Below are 17,151 nucleotides of genomic sequence, written 5' to 3' on the forward strand. Positions count from 1 at the left end.
TCACAGTGTTCTTTAAACAACACATTATCCACGTAGAAGAGTCTTAGGGAGTTAGGGCACTTTGAATGATCTTAAGATAGCCAACACACTCTGATCAGATCACCTAGCATCTGTTCGTAACAATGAGTGTGTATGGGGTGGGGGGTTGCTATATATGGCAAGTATTCTTGTGTTGTGCCTCCTCTTTTGTCTAAACATAGAACAAGTCAAGCCAATTGTGCCAATATATAGCCGTAAACCGACAATTTCTGAGTGTCCCTCAGGCTTTCGAGACCAAGAACAGAGTCAGAGAAGCTCTTCAAAATGGTAGGCCTGCACGTCTTTACTTTGTCCAGTCTTGACATGGAAATGACTGTGAAACTGAATTATATTGTTTTTGTAATGTGGCAGGTTGACAGCATGTTGTATTTTACGTCATACATCTCATTGAAATAAGTATCTAAATAGCCTTGAAATAGGTATTCCGGTTTTATTTACATTTATCTTGATCTTTCTCACGAGAGTAAAATTGTATTTCATTTCGGAATGGGTTTCCTGTAAGTTAATGTGAATAGGCAGCACTCTGTCTGTTTCAGGTCTGATACTGTACATGGCCTTTTGACTAACTTAGTTTAGAAGATGTGTGGCATTTCTGACTAAATGCAACTAGAGCAGCTAAAATTAATTATGTTCTTGTTTCTGATGGAGTGCATATAAATATAAATTGGGACATCATCTCAATGTCAAAAAGTGGCCCAATTTACCTGACTTTACCCCACATTTTGTGTCGTAGAGTGGTTAAGATGTATTTCGTTTGTAATGCTATAATATTATAGCTCAATTGTCAAATATTTTACACGGCTTTCAGCCCGGTATAGTTCAATTTCTTTTTTGATCTGGTGAAATCACTTGGTAAATGTGTGCCTTAAAATTGCACAAAACAAATTGCACAAAAAAACTAAACAACACAAGACTGTTTTATATATATATATATATATATATATATATATATATATATATATATATACATATACAAAATATTGAAATCATTTTCTCTGATTCACAGGCACCAAAGAAGGCCAAGAAGAAGGAAGCAGCCAGCTCCAATGTGTTTAGCATGTTTGAGCAGTCACAGATTCAGGAGTTTAAAGAGGTGAGCCTATTTTAAGTATTACCAGAAACATACATTTTAGTCACACTTTTATCCACAAAGACCATTCAAAGTATGGATTTTATCATTATGTGTGTTCTTTGAGAATGTAATCCATGATCTCGTCATTGCTAGCACTTGGTAGCACTTTATAATAAGGTTCAATTTGTTAACATATGTAAGTGCATTATGTACTGTTAACAAATATAACCTTATTTGAAAGTGTTACCCACATTATTTATTTATTTATTTTGTGTGTGAGGGGAGGGTGTAATTTTCTTGTGAGAATTTTTCTTCTGATAAATTAATGGTTCTGAAACAATTACAGTCAATAAAGCAGTTCCTTGATGTCATGTTTTTCCAGGCTTTTACCATCATGGACCAGAACAGAGATGGCTTTATTGACAAAAATGACCTAAGGGACACATTTGCTGCTCTGGGTGAGTAAAGCCAGATTAAATGGCTGTGTAGGGTGTAAATGCCTGTTCACGTCATGGACTACAGGAGAACTCACGAAATTGCAATGATTGACAAGTGATAACCATAGCAACACTTCACTTTAACCCCTTCTGTGTTTTTGACCAAAGAAATATTATCCACCAGAGACCTAGTACTATTCGGCAATGTTAAGCTACCTGCCAACACTTAAATTTGACACTTTATAATAAGGTTACATTTGATAGGGGCCTGGGAAGCTCAGCGAGTATTGACGTGGACTACCATCCCTGGAGTCAAGAGTTCGAATCCAGGGCGTGCTGAGTGACTCCAGCCAGGTCTCCTAAGCAACCAAATTGGCCCGGTTGCTAGGGAGTGTAGAGTCACATGGGTTAGCCTCCTTGTGGTCGTGATTAGTGGTTCTTGCTCTCAATGGGGAGTGTTTAGTTGTGTGTGGATCGCGGAGAGCAGCATGAGTCTCCACGTGCTGTGAGTCTCCACAGTGTCATGCACAGCGAGCCACATGATAAGAAGTGGAGGCAACTGAGACTTGTCCTCCACCACCCGGACTGAGGTGAGTAACCGCACCACCACGAGGACCTACTAAGTAGTAGGAATCGGGCATTCCAAATTGCGGAGAAAAGAGGTTAAAATAAAAATAAATACATAAAAAAAGGATACATTTGTTAACAGTAGTAAATAACATTAGTTAACATGAACTAACAATGGGCAATACTTTTACAGCATTTATAAATCTTGGTAAATATTAATTTCAACATATACTAACACATTTTTTAAAATCAACAATGATTAAATGTGAAAAATCAAATGATTTTTTTAAATCAAAATTTTTATATATTAACATTAGTTAATGCACTATGATTTAACATTCATTAACATTTTACAATTGTATTTGTATTAACTAACATTAACAAAGATTAATAAATACTGTAAAAAAATATATATTTTGTTCATTGTTAATTCACGATACCTAATGCATGGAATCTTATTATAATGTGCAGCCGAGTCGCCATGTTTTGTATTTGTGTGCTCTCTCTGAAACACAACCTATCTATAGGCCTACATTAAATGATGGCTATAACCTGTAAAATGTATGTAAATGTCCATTTTAAAATAAGATTCATGAACAAAATAAACAGGCCCCACAATCAAGCCTTATCCGACATTAATTACACTGTAACAATGTTTCAGTCATTATGTTTTAACAACATACATTTACGTTGTCACAGTAATTTCAGTGAACTTGCAATGAACTTATTAATGCTGGTTGTAACTTTGGAACAACTTTGAGATTTCCATTTTAGTGGGTTAGAATTTATTACAGTGTACATTGAACACCAGCTCCATCTGAATGATCACAGGATATTAATGTATTTCTATGCATGTGTGTGTTTGGCAGGCCGTCTAAACGTGGGCAACGATGAGCTTGATGAGATGCTGAAGGAAGCCTCTGGCCCCATTAACTTCACCGTCTTCCTCACTATGTTTGGAGAGAAGCTCAAAGGCAAGAATCAGATTTATCAGCATTGAAATTATAATCATGCTAATGAGGTGCAAATAGCAGGAAAGGCCCAGCAGATACAAGGCGCACTGCGTACAGATATTGTATGAATTAGTTTCGCTTGTATAGGACCATATTCAAGTCATTGTAGTTACAGGCTTTGCAAATTGTTGGCTTCACTGCTGTAACATCTGTCAACATTTCTGTCACTAATAGGTACAGACCCCGAGGAGACAATTCTCAATGCCTTTAAGATCTTTGACCCAGAGGGTACAGGAATCCTTAAAGGAGAAGAGTAAGTTGATTCCTGTTAATGTAAAAATGTTTCAAGCCGTTTTCATTCAAATGTTCATTTAACCTCAATTTCTTATCTTATCTTCTCAAAGGATCAAATATCACCTCATGTCCCAGGCAGACAAATTTTCTGAGGCTGAGGTAATACATGTTTCTTTCTTCTTAAAGAGATAGCTCCCACCAAAAAATAAATAAATCTGTCATCATTTACTAACCTCGTGTTGTTCTAAACTCAAAAAGGAACACAAAAGGAGATGTTAGGCGTAATGTTAGCTTTAGTCACCATGCACTTTCATTGTTTGAAAAAGATGCAGTGGAAGTGAATGGTTACCAAGGCTTGGGTGAACTATCCCTTTAAAAGCAGAGGCATAATCAAATCTATATGGGATGGTGTCAGTTTAATTTAAGTTAAATAGATTTGATTCTCAAAAACACATTTTAATCGTGATCTATTTTTCAAAACGTAATTTATCTGGCAGGTTAACCAGATGTTCACAAACTTCCCTTTGGATGTGGCTGGTAACCTGGACTACAAAAACCTGTGCTACGTCATCACCCATGGAGAGGATAAGGAACAGGAGTAAAAACTACATTTCCCATGTTTACCCATGTTTGTTTACTGTCCATTTTGTATGTTGTCTTTCTTTAAGCTCTGTGCCCACCTTTTGTCAATAAACAGATAAAAAACAAAGTCTAGTCAACGATGTTATTAATCAATAATGCAGGGTGTGGATTTGATCACTCATATAATTCAACTATAAAAGATTTTTCAAACATAGAAAAATAAATGTAAAGCAAAAACTGTGATTATATAGGCAGAAATAAGGTGATTATTTTCCCCTACAGAATTTTATGTAAAAAATGAATCAAAGAGTCAAAGCACAATACAACAGTCAGGATTTGTGTCTTAATAACACAACATATTACCATGGAAACGTTTGACAAGACACTCTGGACACTTAACTTTTTCTTTCTTAATAAAACAACAAAGAAAAACCAGAGATTCTGAAAGATTTAGTTCCCTCCCGAGAGGATTACAAAAGCTCAACTGCAACAATAAGCTTAAGGCCACACTGGCGTGTTGAACAGTGCAATGTGAACAAGGTCAACAGGGCCTTTTGTGTCTCACAGTCTATTCACTTCGGCCCTATTAATAGCAGCCATTGGTGCATTCTGCCATTTTGGGCTTTCAACGAGTCAGTGATAGCCGTTATGTATAAGAACAGGTGAGCAAAGGTGTAAACATATTTTAATGTGTTGGACGTTGCACTTTCAAAGCAGACAAAGGGCCAAATTTGGTTTTAAAGATCCATTCTCATCTGCTTTTATGTACTGTGAGCTTTGAGCCGTGGATTGTGTTTATACAAAGCCACAGCTGAGACTGCCGATAATTACGTGCATGAGGTCATCGTAGGTCATCAATCAGACCACAGAAAGGAAATGACAAGAATGTTTGCTGTTTTATGAGAGTGTTTGGAGAATGTTTGGAGTACTGCTGTCTCTATGACAATACTTGCTACTTAAATGACTGTGTTATAAAATCATTATCCTCGATACACAACAAACTCATAAAGCTAATTTTGAAGAAAAGTGTTAAGAATGCTAATGGCTAACGCTGCCTTTACGAAACCCTTGTTTTTACTATAATAATAATAATAATAATAATAATAATATAAAAAAATGTAAACTGCATAGGCACTTAAAGGGATAGTTCACCCAAAAAAGAAAATTCTATAATCATTTACTTGCTCTCATGTTGTTCCAAATCCATGTGTCTTTCATTCTTCCATTGAACAAAAGAACATGTTAGGACTCAGTCACCATTCACTTTAACTGTATGGAATAAAGAGCATCGTTAACATTCTTCAGAATGTTCCCTCTTATTTTTAGGTGAACTATAACCATTCAGGACAAGTAAAGACAGTGACTGGAATTTTTTTTTAAAAGTTGATTACCAATAAGCATTCAAACAGAAGTACATACAAATTAGGGAATTAAAAAGATCATTGCCACTCTAAAACAAACCCAGAATGACAACATTTAAACACAAATCCAATGAATGGCATTTGAAAATCTCTTAATCCTGTAACCATCACAAATACTGTATATCGAGGGATATGTCCTTCAAAACAACAGACAGGAGATAAAGGTGTTGCACCTGTAGTGGTCACAAGTGTGTTATTCTCTTTTCACACCCAACAGAGTCCAGCTTCTCTCAGTCTTAGGTAAGAGGAGATGACAGTCAACCACGTCCAACACTTTTAGCTTTGCCCGTCACCATGAAATCTGCCAGGAGATCTATTCCAGAACCAGACTCCATCAGAGTATCTGGGCAGAGTGATGAAAAGAAAGAAACTTGAGCAATCTTGTGCATGCATGAAAAATCGATGTAATTAGATGTGCTTACAGTATGTTTCTGGTCTTCTGTTGTCATTTTTATTCTTAAAAGCTTTCAACACCTTTCACACCTCAATTAAAAACACTATTTTTAAGAAGTTATACATGCTAACTTTTCTGGCAACAACTCTAACAACTATAAATGTATGCCATGACGTCATAAATGCAGACCAATGGTGCTCGGGAATTCAAAAACACCTCTCTCTAGATAGAACTCATAGCTGGAGATCTAGACTGATATTCATCCATTATTCTCACCATGAATCCCAATCATATGTTCTAGAATAAGAAGCCTCTCCGCCAGAATTCTCAGAGCCTCTCTTAACTGCTGCACCTGCAAGATAGGAGGAACTTTAGCATGTGTCGAGCAATTATTATAATTGGTTAAATAATAATTGATTAAAGTTTTTTGGGCCACACCTCTGCTTGAGTCTCTCCTGGCTCACCCTTTGGACCTGGAAAACCCTGTTCACAATATAAGAAAATACAATTAATTATATTCTGTAATATAATTTTATTTATATAATTTAATAAAAAAAATATAATTACAAAATTATATTTTATAATATTAATTATTAATTAAAACAGTTAATAATAATAATAAAATGATTTAAATGCAATTAATGATGCATTAAAATTGTTTACAAAAATGGACACAAAATATTAAGCTTTGATTGCAATTAAAATCCATTGTATGCACTAACAGGCTGTCCTTGTTTTCCTGTGAGTCCAGGTGGACCCTTTGAAAAGAGAGAGAAAAAATCTAATAAACTCAAATATAAGCTAACATTTTTGTTCAAATTGCTAAATCTAAAGGATTTCAGTTGTCTAAATGTAGCATTTTCTGGAGGTCTGTTTTACTGATGCAATCAGTTTACTCACTTTTTCTCCTGGATCTCCTTTGGGGCCTCTGTCACCTGGCTTACCTAACAGGCTTAAAGCAGCCTAAGATGAATGTGAATCAGTCATTATACTGTGTTCTGTGCTTTGCACATCCACAATATTGTTCAGTTATTTGTTCTTCATATTACATACTGCACATGCATCTTATGATACAGTAATATAGATAGTGTATAGATCAAATATTGAACTCTAAAATGTGCACAGCATGAATAGAAATATAGCAAATTAAATTATTTCTCTGCCCTCTTGCAGATTCCACAAACAAAATGAGTCACCAAAGCATGGCATCATATTAAACCAAAATGTTACAGTGAAATGCTTCAGTGCATCACATCTGCAAGAACACTAAATACATTCTATAACTTTAAATATGCCCTACATTTTTTCCAGGGGCACCTGGGCTTCCAGGTGGTCCAGCGGGCCCTATAAAACAAGTGTGGATCGAATGTTAGATGTGTGGTAAGGGGTGGGGGGTAAAAAAGGAAAGGTTGCATGCACTCTTTTGTGTATGCTGTAATATTGTGTTGTACCTGGCAGGCCAGGTGGGCCCGAGGGCCCAGGGGGACCATGAAACGTCTGATCACGATAGGCAGGGAAGTCACCATCGTCATCTAAAACATGTAAAACATGGTGACATGGTTGTAAAAATTATTTAAAAAATAACATGAAAAATCTGAAGTCATGCTTAATATCTGATCAACAGACACACTTTTAAAAAAAGCGAAAGTCAGAAAACATGAAACCTTTGAATTTATTGCATCCCAGTGTTCCTCAAAGCTGTCTCTTTGGAGCTCATTTGTACAATGTACATTTTATTTGAGCAGCTGTACTGCTGTTCTATTCAGTAAGATATTTGGCACTCAGGTTCTGCTTTAGGTTATCCAGATCCATGCTGTTGCATAGACAGCTAACAAATGACTCTGATTAACTGCTGACAGACAGAAGCCAACCAGACCCTTAAACTGAGCCAGAGCGCTGAATGGCTTGTCAAAGGCGGATGCTATGTAAATGATGCCACCTTGTGGTCATTTTGAGGGCAGTATTTGAAAAGTGGATGTTCTTGCAAAGTCATGATGGATGTAATCATTTGTTCAAGTTATTCATTAAAGGGATAGCTCACCAAAAAGTGAAAATTCTCTCATTATTTACTCATACCATCTCAGATGTGTATGACTTTCTTTATTTTGTAAAACACAAACAAAGATTTTTAGAAGAAAGTCTCAACTCTGTAGGTCCATACAATGCAAGTGAATGGTGACCAGAACTTTGAAAGTCAAAAAAGGCTGTATAACAGTAATGCAAAAGACTCCAGTAGTTAAATCCATATCTTCTGAAGCGATGTGATGAAATCTACACTTTCATTTTCACATTCAGCCACCTACTGGTTGGGGCTGGTTAAAGGTGGAATTTATAGTACAAATAGGACTTATTGACTGTTTCTCAAAACCTGTTTTCACCTATCATATCACTTTAGTAGATATGTATTTAACCACTGGAGTCATATTGATTACCTTCTGAGTTCTGGTCACCATTCACATGCATTGTGAGGGCAAACAGAGTTGAGATATTCTTCTAAAAATCATAATTTGTATTCTGCAAAAGAAAGACAATCAAACACATCTGGGAAGGTATGAGGGTGAGTAAATGATGAGAGAATTCTCATTTTGGGGTGAACTATCCCTTTAACATCCCATTTCATATGATTATTCATTCACATGTACTAATTAATGTAATTTGCCAGTAACTGAGAGTAGTATTTTATTAAAAACATCTATACAGTGAATGTGGACAATTTTACTTACACTGAACATGCTGTCTCGCTGTTAATGTGAAAACATCTCTCCTGATGGAGAAGGGAGAAGATGCAGTGGGACCTGGAGGCCCAGGTGGCCCAGGAAGGCCTCTCTCTCCTGGGAGGCCTTGTGGCCCCTGTGACCCTATATAGATCACATGTAAGCTCGGGATGGGACTCCAGAATATTAGGTGTTTTAATATTCCCAATCAAAGTAAATTTGAGTCCTTACCTGTGGGTCCCACAGGTCCAGGTTTCCTCCAAATCCTGTCATTCCTAAAGGTCCAGGAAGCCCAGGGGGGCCCATTGGCCCTGGTTGACCTCTTGGTCCTGTATATAGAAATAAACCAGATAAATTATTACATATTTATCAATATAATCATTCAATTAACTTGCGATACATTATCAATATAAGGTATTATTGATATAATCAACATATTATGTACTGAGGCCCCTAAACATGCAATCCAGCTAAATACACACACTGACTCTGAATATATGTATATAAATATCCTATGTATGTAAATGCATATAACGCTGTAAAATGCATACCATAAATGGTGTAGCCTGGTTAAACAAATTATGTCTGTCTCACCTGGTCGGCCAATGGCATCGGGTGTGATGGGTGAGGGGTGGGGCCTGTCCACCTCATTATCAGCTGTTCTCTCTGGTGATTGGTTTGTTAAGGGGAGAGGAGGTGCCTCTGCATCTTTTAGTAACATTATCTGTTAACAAAGTGAATTCCTGTGCTCACTGTTTTAATTTAGCACAAATGTCACTGAATAATACAAGACATGACTTACTTTTCTGTATCTCACCTGAGCTTCAATGACACTCAGCCTCTCATTGATGCCATCATAGCCAGTGCAGTTCATGCACTCTGAAAGCAGGAATTAAAAAAGAGAGATGTCAAGAAAAGATGTGTTGTGAAACCAAATAAAGAGGGTCTTTTTTTTTACCATAAAAAGTGATACAGCACAGAGTGAATGGATTAAGCAAATGGTATAAATCTTTCAAGCATCTGTTGTGTCATAACTCATATATATGATCTTTCAATCTAAAGACCCACTAAAGGCAGAATTTTCTTTTTTTTTTTTTTTACTTGGCTAGTAAAAGTGATAAATAGAACTGATCCTAGCTTAATCATGAGTGCCATGTGATGTTCTGTCTTACAAGTTAACTTTACTTAACAAAGACACATTCATACTGTACTTAAAATTCCAAGGATCCTTCCAGAATCAAAGGCTTGTGTTCCAAAATGAAATCAATCCCGAAACCACAGTGTGAAACCAAAACAACAATCATATGCTCAGCGAGAATGGTAAGAAACTTGGTGGTAAGACACTTAATGACTTCAGTCATATCTTTGGTTGACATCTCTCCCTTGGGTGGAATAAGGAACAAGAAATCCAGACCCTGGCAAGCTGTGGATTTCCATTTGTAAGGAAAGACAGCCAAGGGGAAAACATCTCACTCTGGATTCCCCTGAAAATCCTCCCTTTCCTTTAGGAGGGTTGTGGAGTAAAGATCTTCACAGCATGGAGCATGGGGTGAAGACAACCACAAGGTGCTGGAGCTCTCCTTGGAGGAACAGCAATCTTCCAAGACAGCCGAGACTTAGGAATTATTTGGCATGAAATGAGAACAACCATTGATAAATGGCAGGTGATCTCTCATTGGTGAAACTTTATATTTGAAATGCAATACTGTCATTTTTTTCAACTTGGCGCTGATGTGAGTAGAAAAGTCAACTTTAGGACAAAGTGCAACAACATTCACAAAAAGAAAAGTGTCTCACAAGCTATGACTAAACTACTGAATAACAAAAATAACATAATTTGAATAATTAAGTTTTGGAGTTTCAGTCAACCAGACATTCTCAGCATCAAGAACTTCCATCATCTGCTTTCAGTTGACTTATTCAAGACTTACGACCACAAGCATACGTCATTAAAGGACATTTTGGTTGCCAGACCTCATGAAGGCACATTAGCTAAGTCGATGAAATGAGAAGGAACCAATTTGTCTTTTCTGACCACAATTGACAAATACAACAGAGTACTGTTTATTTGCCTCCGTTTTGCTGGGTGGAATGCCATATGAACAACATTAAAGGTGTTAAAATACTTCTATGCAGCTTAATGTGCAGATACAACTTTAAGTCATCCACAGGTTAATTCGCTTGAAAAGTGTAAACACTGACTCGGTGGCATCAGCAAAAATGTGTCTGTTTAAGTGAACATCTCAACCTGGAATTACAATGTAATTTCACAACATCCGTCATGATAAACTCATAAGATGCTATTCAGTCAGTATTGCAATCAATTGATCGAAGTGCAGTATAAATACAGATAAAAGTCTAACTAACTAACTAACTAACTAACTCGAAGTATGTTTAGTTAAAAGTATTGTGTTTATATCAGCCATAACTAAATACACATAGATGTATTAACAGTGGTCATTAGTATCTACAGTATATCTGCTTTTCAATGTAAACTCTGAATATATGCATTGCAAAGTCACTTTCCGTATTGCATGAGGGTTTCGGCTAATTGTCATACAAAATTATTGCAAGTTACCCTGATGAACAGGTATACCTCCTCATAAAGCTCACTGGAATCTCCATCTGTGCTCCACCACAGAAATAAGATGATCTTACCCGCTGCAGGCAGCAGACGGGACATGAGCGTCCTCATCAATCATGTGGTACCACATCACAAAAGTCCTGTTTTCCCAGACTCTAGCCTCACACAGCTAGGGGTTCTAAACCAGATCTCAATCTAAAGGAATTTTTAGAGCAGGTTATAAACTTGAATCTCTGCCAGGCCTTCTGGAAACCTGTGGGGGTAGTAAGAAAGGCAGCTGGAGCAGATATGGGCTATAAAGATAGAAATAAGAGCCCAATCAGGGGCATCAGATAGTTCTAATATTCAAGCCTTTCTGCTAATGAGAATTGTTCCCATAGAAGACTAAAGATCTGCTCTCACATATCTCAACAAAGAGGCCACAAATTATGATTAGCCTATACAAGAGTGTTTTTACCTTTACTCTACACTGTAACAATGCATTTTCAGGTAATCTAAAATTGTAATTCATATAGTATTAATTAAATTAATGTTTTTTTACCATAAGTTTAAATCAACTTGACAAATTACACTCAAAACAAAAGTATTTTTGCTGCTTGTTCAGTTTACTTAATTAAAATGAACTAAATAACACAATACTAATAATTTTTTTTAGAACTTTTAGAACTCAAACTTGATTTTATTGTGTTTTATCCATTTCAATTTGTAAAACTAAAGTTAATGCATTTGAGTTGGGACTACATGAATACTTTTTGTGGGGTTTGCAGGAGATTTCTATTTCCCAGCATGATTTCCATGGGATTGGACAGGGAGAGCAAGTGTTGAAATGAAATGTTATTTTATGCATTTTTTAGCATGATGAGACTATGAGGAGTTTTGTTAATGTTTAATGTTGTGTTATGTTGGTATTTAAAAAGATACGTAGTCATGCTATGACTGAGTGTTGGGGGTTACCATTGTGGTGAAGAATGGTGCTTGTGTTCAGGATGAGGATGGACTTTTATTTCAAGTGATGCTTGTTTTGAGAGCTTAGTTCTGTAAGCAGTTGCTATTAAATTGACTTAGGGATGGGTGATACCACTTATTATCTTTTTGATCCGATACCAAGTACTTTTAGGCCAGAATTGCCAATATCGATACAATACTGATACCTCTAATTAATTACATTTTTATGATTTTTTGTATGAAATTATTAACTTAAATTATTACTTATATATTTTTTTATACATTTATAGGTCTAAGTAGAAAATTATTAGGCTTCTTTGTTTACCTTTTAAAAAATGTATAAGCGACATCTAAAATCACAAAATTGACCATAGATATTAAAATATGGTTACTATTACTAAAACCAAGTTACCATATGGATACTACAGTAATGCTGTAGTAAAACCATGGTTAATTGTATCAAAACCTTGCTTACTGCCCAAAAAACAACACATGGTTTCTACAATTGTGGTTACTAGTTATGGTTAATATTTACATTTACATTTATGCATTTGGCAGACTCTTTTATCCAAAGTGACTTACAGTGCACTTATTACAGGGACAATCCCCCCAGAGCAACCTGGAGTTATGTGCCTTGCTCAAGGACACAATGGTGGTGTCTGTGGGGATCGAACCAGCGACCTTCTGATTTCCAGTTATGTGCTTTAGCCCATTACGCCACCACCACCACTCTAGCCTAATATAATATTACCACAGTAAATCCATGGGTAGTTTTCATAAGGGTATAATTTATTAACAAGGATTAAAGATCATTGGCAATGTTTTAACACCTGAATTTAAATAAACCTGTAAAAATGGTCACACGAGCCCATTATTATACATGTCACGTCTAGGTTTGTAATTAATTGGAGTGAATAACTCTAGATGCTCTTTTTCTGTAATTATCTGTGGTGTTAGGGTGTTTGTTGTTCAAGCCCAAAAGTGTTTTCGAGCGGGGATCACCAAACTAGATCGCGGAACCTTAAAGCCCAGGGCCTCCCGTCACTGGTGCGAGGGAAGCAGCTGCTTATACCACCAGCCTGCACAGTGGTAACAAGGCATGATGGATCCATGTTCTCATTCTGTTTACTCCAAATTCTGACTCTACCATCTGAATGTCTCAACAGAAATCGAGACTCATCAGACCAGGCAACATTTTTCCAGTCTTCAACTGTCCAATTTTGGTGAGCTCTTGCAAATTGTAGCCTCTTTTTCCTATTTGTAGTGGAGATGAGTGGTACCCGGTGGGGTCTTCTGCTGTTGTAGCCCATCCGCCTCAAGGTTGTGCGTGTTGTGGCTTCACAAATGCTTTCTGCTGCATACCTCGGTTGTAACGAGTTTTTATTTCAGGCAAAGTTGCTCTTCTATCAGCTTGAATCAGTCGGCCCATTCTCCTCTGACCTCTAGCATCAACAAGGCATTTTCGCCCACAGGACTGCCGCATACTGGATGTTTTTCCCTTTTCACACCATTCTTTGTAAACCCTAGAAATGGTTGTGCGTGAAAATCCCAGTAACTGAGCAGATTGTGAAATACTCAGACCGGCCCGTCTGGCACCAACAACCATGCCACGCTCAAAATTGCTTAAATCTCCTTTCTTTCCCATTCTGACATTCAGTTTGGAGTTCAGGAGATTGTCTTGACCAGGACCACACCCCTAAATGCATTGAAGCAACTGCCATGTGATTGGTTGATTAGATAATTGCATTAATGAGAAATTGAACAGGTGTTCCTAATAATCCTTTAGGTGAGTGTATCCTTGGAATACAATTGGCAGGCCCAAATTTATGCCCCCAAACTTACATTGGGAACTTCATTAAAAGTATTAAAGTAACTAAAATTGAGCCCAGTGGCCCAGGGGTGCACAATCAGTAAAATAAATTTAAAAAAAAAAGGAATTTAGCCACAACAACAACAAAGATTTTCCACAATGAGGAATTAACAAAGGCTGCATTTAAAGTCTCTCACAACAGAAGTGCTCTTTTGAGGTCACAATAGAGATTAAATAAAAAATCCAAAAAACTAACAGGTCATTTGATTTAATTTTTTACGCCTTATAACTGGGAGTTCCTGTCCAGTGACAATTGGTAAACCGTTTTGGGACAAAAGATTTTTAACAGTTGTCCATCCCAGCTGCAACCACCCTGCCACCTCAACAGCTTGCACTCTTGCACTCCTTGATGTCTACTCCTTATCCTAGCATGAAGCTATATTTCTTCCACATGATGACCAGCTCGCTGTACTACCACATTGTGACACAATCTGACACAGCTTATCAGTATAAACAAGAAATGTATATAATACTACAGCTGGCCTTAAACATGAAGTGTGTAAATTCTGCGCCACTAGCATCACCAAACGAAATTGCAAAAATAAACTTTTCTAACAGGTTTCTCAAACACTCCCCTCATCAGCTATGGGTTGACCAAACACATAGTCCCGGCCCAAACTCATGCCATTGGTTAATCGTATGTTTTTATGTTGGGCTGCTGAACGGAACAATCTTTTTATAGAGTCACAGTGTTTACACTTTTCAGAGAAATCAACCAACAAATGGCTTACTTGTAGTTGTGTGCCTATTGAGCCAGGAAATGAGAAAGTATTTTAACATCAGCACATCACATTTAATATATGAGGAATGCATTAATAGACAAAACAAAAATTCTAGCATTTTGCAGACTAATTTTATGGAGAGGAACATTTTTCATCTGGAGTGCATTAATGAGCATTTAACTTAATCACACTGATATCTTTTACAGTAATACAAGACACAATTCCCCATTCTGATGTCCATGTGTTGATGATCAAATTTATGACAGTATATTCCTGATAGATAAAACATAACTAAGGTGGTTAAAAAATGACCTCAACTAGTTCCATAGCTTCCCTAAACACAATTCTCAATAAGTGTCAATCATTCAGACAGTAACTCCAGGGGAGCAGGAATCAGTGTCTTATTGCATTTCTGTTTACAAAAATAAATTTTTCATTATAAGAATTGGCTTGTTTGGATGTCAAAGTGAAGACAACAAAAGGTATTTGGACATTTCAGGTCACAATTAAAAACACAGGTGTCCTAACAGAATAAGCACCGAGTGTCCAAATACTTTTTGTCTTCACTACATGAACACAATACCTATTTTCTTTATCATTTAAAAACTAACAAACTTCTTCTTGTGAAATGATATGCTTGAAAAGTTTGCAAGCGCTATCTTTCTTTATAATAAATAACACTTGGTTTTACACAATGAAAAAAAGTTAACCGAACAAAAATGTTCCATGTGGTAACATCAAATTAAATGCTATGAAGTCAAATGTACAATTTAGCATCACTCACTGTAAAAAATAAAAAAGTTGACTAAACTTAAAACAGTAAAGCAACCAGCTGCAAAGAACTTTTGAGTTTACTCAACTTCAGGCAAATGAGTTGAACCAATTAAACATTTCAAGTTGGATTATAAATTCCATGAACTCAATAAGTTCAGCAAACTCAAAAATATCAATGATTATTAAGTTCAATAAGTTTGCATTTTTTTAATACAACTGTACATTATAACCAGCCACCAAACTTGACTTGTTTGTGCTCACTGCTTAAAATTGTTGCTCTTACACATTGACTTTATTGTTTTAAGTAATTTCAACTTTTTCTACATTAGGTAGTAAAAACAAAAAAGTGAAAAAAAGTGAAAAAGACTTTAATATTGATCTTTTTCTCACCTACACTTTTTCATATCACTTCTAAATCATGTATTTACCAACTGGAGTCGTAATAATTATTTTTACACTGACTATGTGATTTTTGTAGATTCAAAGTTCTGGTCACCATTCACATGCATTGTATGGACCAACAGAGCTGAGATATTCTTCTAAATATCTTAATTAGTGTCCTGCAGAAGAAAGAATGTCATACATATCTGGGATGGCATGAGGTTGAGTAAATGATAAGAACATTTTCATTTTTGTGTGAACTATCCATTTAAGGTCAAAACTGCAGGTCACCACTTCATAGAGTGAACTTTGTTTTGTAATACAATGACAATAGACATTTAAAAATAACTTAATTGTCCAAATACTTTTTGGGGTGACTGCAACTCTTTATTCTGCCTTATTAAAAATGATAACTGGAAATGTCGGGATTTCTGACAGGCTGACTATGACCTAAGTTAAACTTTTTCACTGTGAGTCACAATCTCATGCCATTAAGGCCCAAATTCCAAAATATTTTCTTAAATAAGGCAAACACCCAGGAGATCGATAGCCTGATAAAAGGGAGGAGACTTATGGGAGAAGGATGAAACGAGGGATGGAGAATGAAGATTTCTGATTTATTTACCATGTCAGAGATCATGGCACCCTTGGACTTGACCCAAACTAAATCATCCACATTTGACAAGGGATGAACTCAAAAAAGACACCACGGATGGGCAATCGTGTCTGCTGGAGGTTGTTTATTTCATTAATTTCCCCAATTCAAAATATGTTCTCCCAGTGTCAATAAAAGGTATTTACCCATTTATGCTAATCTCACCAGGATTATAGGAAAGTGAATCAGTAGTGGTGAACTTTGAGTTTTAAATGTTGTATAGGCTAATGAAATTGCATGATCATATTAAAAATATGTCATTAGTGTTATGTTAGGCAGGGTAACCTGATAGATATGATTAAGTCCTTGAGGTTATCTTCATGATTTTATATCCACAAAGTTTTGAAAATGGTGTATTGACTCATTAGAAGTGAAAAGCTACTAAAGGAGACATTTATTGCTCAGATGTTGCTCTTTCATAACACATGAGAGTTATGGAGTTCAAATTTATGCTTCATTGAAGTATCAACTTTGTCTTGAATGTTCCTCCTAAAATTCCTTCAGAGAATTAATAATATAATCAAATTAGATGCAGAGACAGTACAGAGATATACAATTAATGTGGAGATCATGATTTATTGTCTTTGATTAGAAAGTTTTGATTGCAGACTTGGCAAATCTGAGCAGTTTGAGACACTGAGATCTCTTCTGAAAATCTAGAGGAGACACGTGACATTCCTGGTGTCTTTTTCTTGGGAGAAGCAGAAGACTTAAGAAAAAGTCTCAATATGCTCTCCATTTAATCCC

At 36.3% G+C, this 17,151-nt stretch overlaps 2 protein-coding genes across 2 annotated transcripts; one reads left to right on the forward strand and one right to left on the reverse strand.

Annotated features, from left to right (window-relative positions):
* The first annotated feature begins 203 nt into the window (after positions 1–203).
* Positions 204–4,071, forward strand: LOC127642363 (myosin regulatory light chain 2B, cardiac muscle isoform-like). Its single transcript, XM_052124976.1, has 7 exons — positions 204–306; positions 1,046–1,132; positions 1,494–1,569; positions 2,985–3,089; positions 3,303–3,381; positions 3,473–3,521; positions 3,860–4,071. The coding sequence occupies exons 1-7, from the start codon at positions 304–306 to the stop codon at positions 3,962–3,964; spliced, it is 504 nt and encodes a 167-aa protein (XP_051980936.1). The 5' UTR covers positions 204–303; the 3' UTR covers positions 3,965–4,071.
* Positions 4,072–4,182: 111 nt separating this feature from the next.
* On the reverse strand, positions 4,183–11,156 carry LOC127642362 (EMI domain-containing protein 1-like). The gene is made up of 12 exons (XM_052124975.1): positions 11,132–11,156; positions 9,291–9,352; positions 9,068–9,111; positions 8,705–8,802; positions 8,483–8,617; positions 7,211–7,291; positions 7,060–7,103; positions 6,660–6,722; positions 6,482–6,517; positions 6,198–6,242; positions 6,036–6,111; positions 4,183–5,708 (listed from the first exon to the last, which is right to left on the reverse strand). Exons 1-12 carry the CDS (start codon positions 11,154–11,156, stop codon positions 5,623–5,625), a joined length of 795 nt encoding a protein of 264 aa, XP_051980935.1. The 3' UTR covers positions 4,183–5,622.
* Positions 11,157–17,151: the final 5,995 nt, after the last annotated feature.

Source organism: Xyrauchen texanus, unplaced genomic scaffold (genome assembly GCF_025860055.1).
Source record: "Xyrauchen texanus isolate HMW12.3.18 unplaced genomic scaffold, RBS_HiC_50CHRs HiC_scaffold_567, whole genome shotgun sequence".
Classification (NCBI taxonomy): domain Eukaryota; kingdom Metazoa; phylum Chordata; class Actinopteri; order Cypriniformes; family Catostomidae; genus Xyrauchen; species Xyrauchen texanus.

Coding starts and splice junctions, on each gene's coding strand:
- LOC127642363 (XM_052124976.1), top strand. Junction 1,133..1,493: donor AGATTCAGGAGTTTAAAGAG/GTGAGCCTATTT, acceptor ATGTTTTTCCAG/GCTTTTACCATCATGGACCA. Junction 1,570..2,984: donor GGACACATTTGCTGCTCTGG/GTGAGTAAAGCC, acceptor TGTGTTTGGCAG/GCCGTCTAAACGTGGGCAAC.
- LOC127642362 (XM_052124975.1), bottom strand. CDS start 11,156: ATGTCCCGTCTGCTGCCTGCAGCGG. Junction 9,353..11,131: donor CCGTCTGCTGCCTGCAGCGG/GTAAGATCATCT, acceptor TCCTGCTTTCAG/AGTGCATGAACTGCACTGGC. Junction 9,112..9,290: donor TGAGTGTCATTGAAGCTCAG/GTGAGATACAGA, acceptor TGAGGTGGACAG/GCCCCACCCCTCACCCATCA.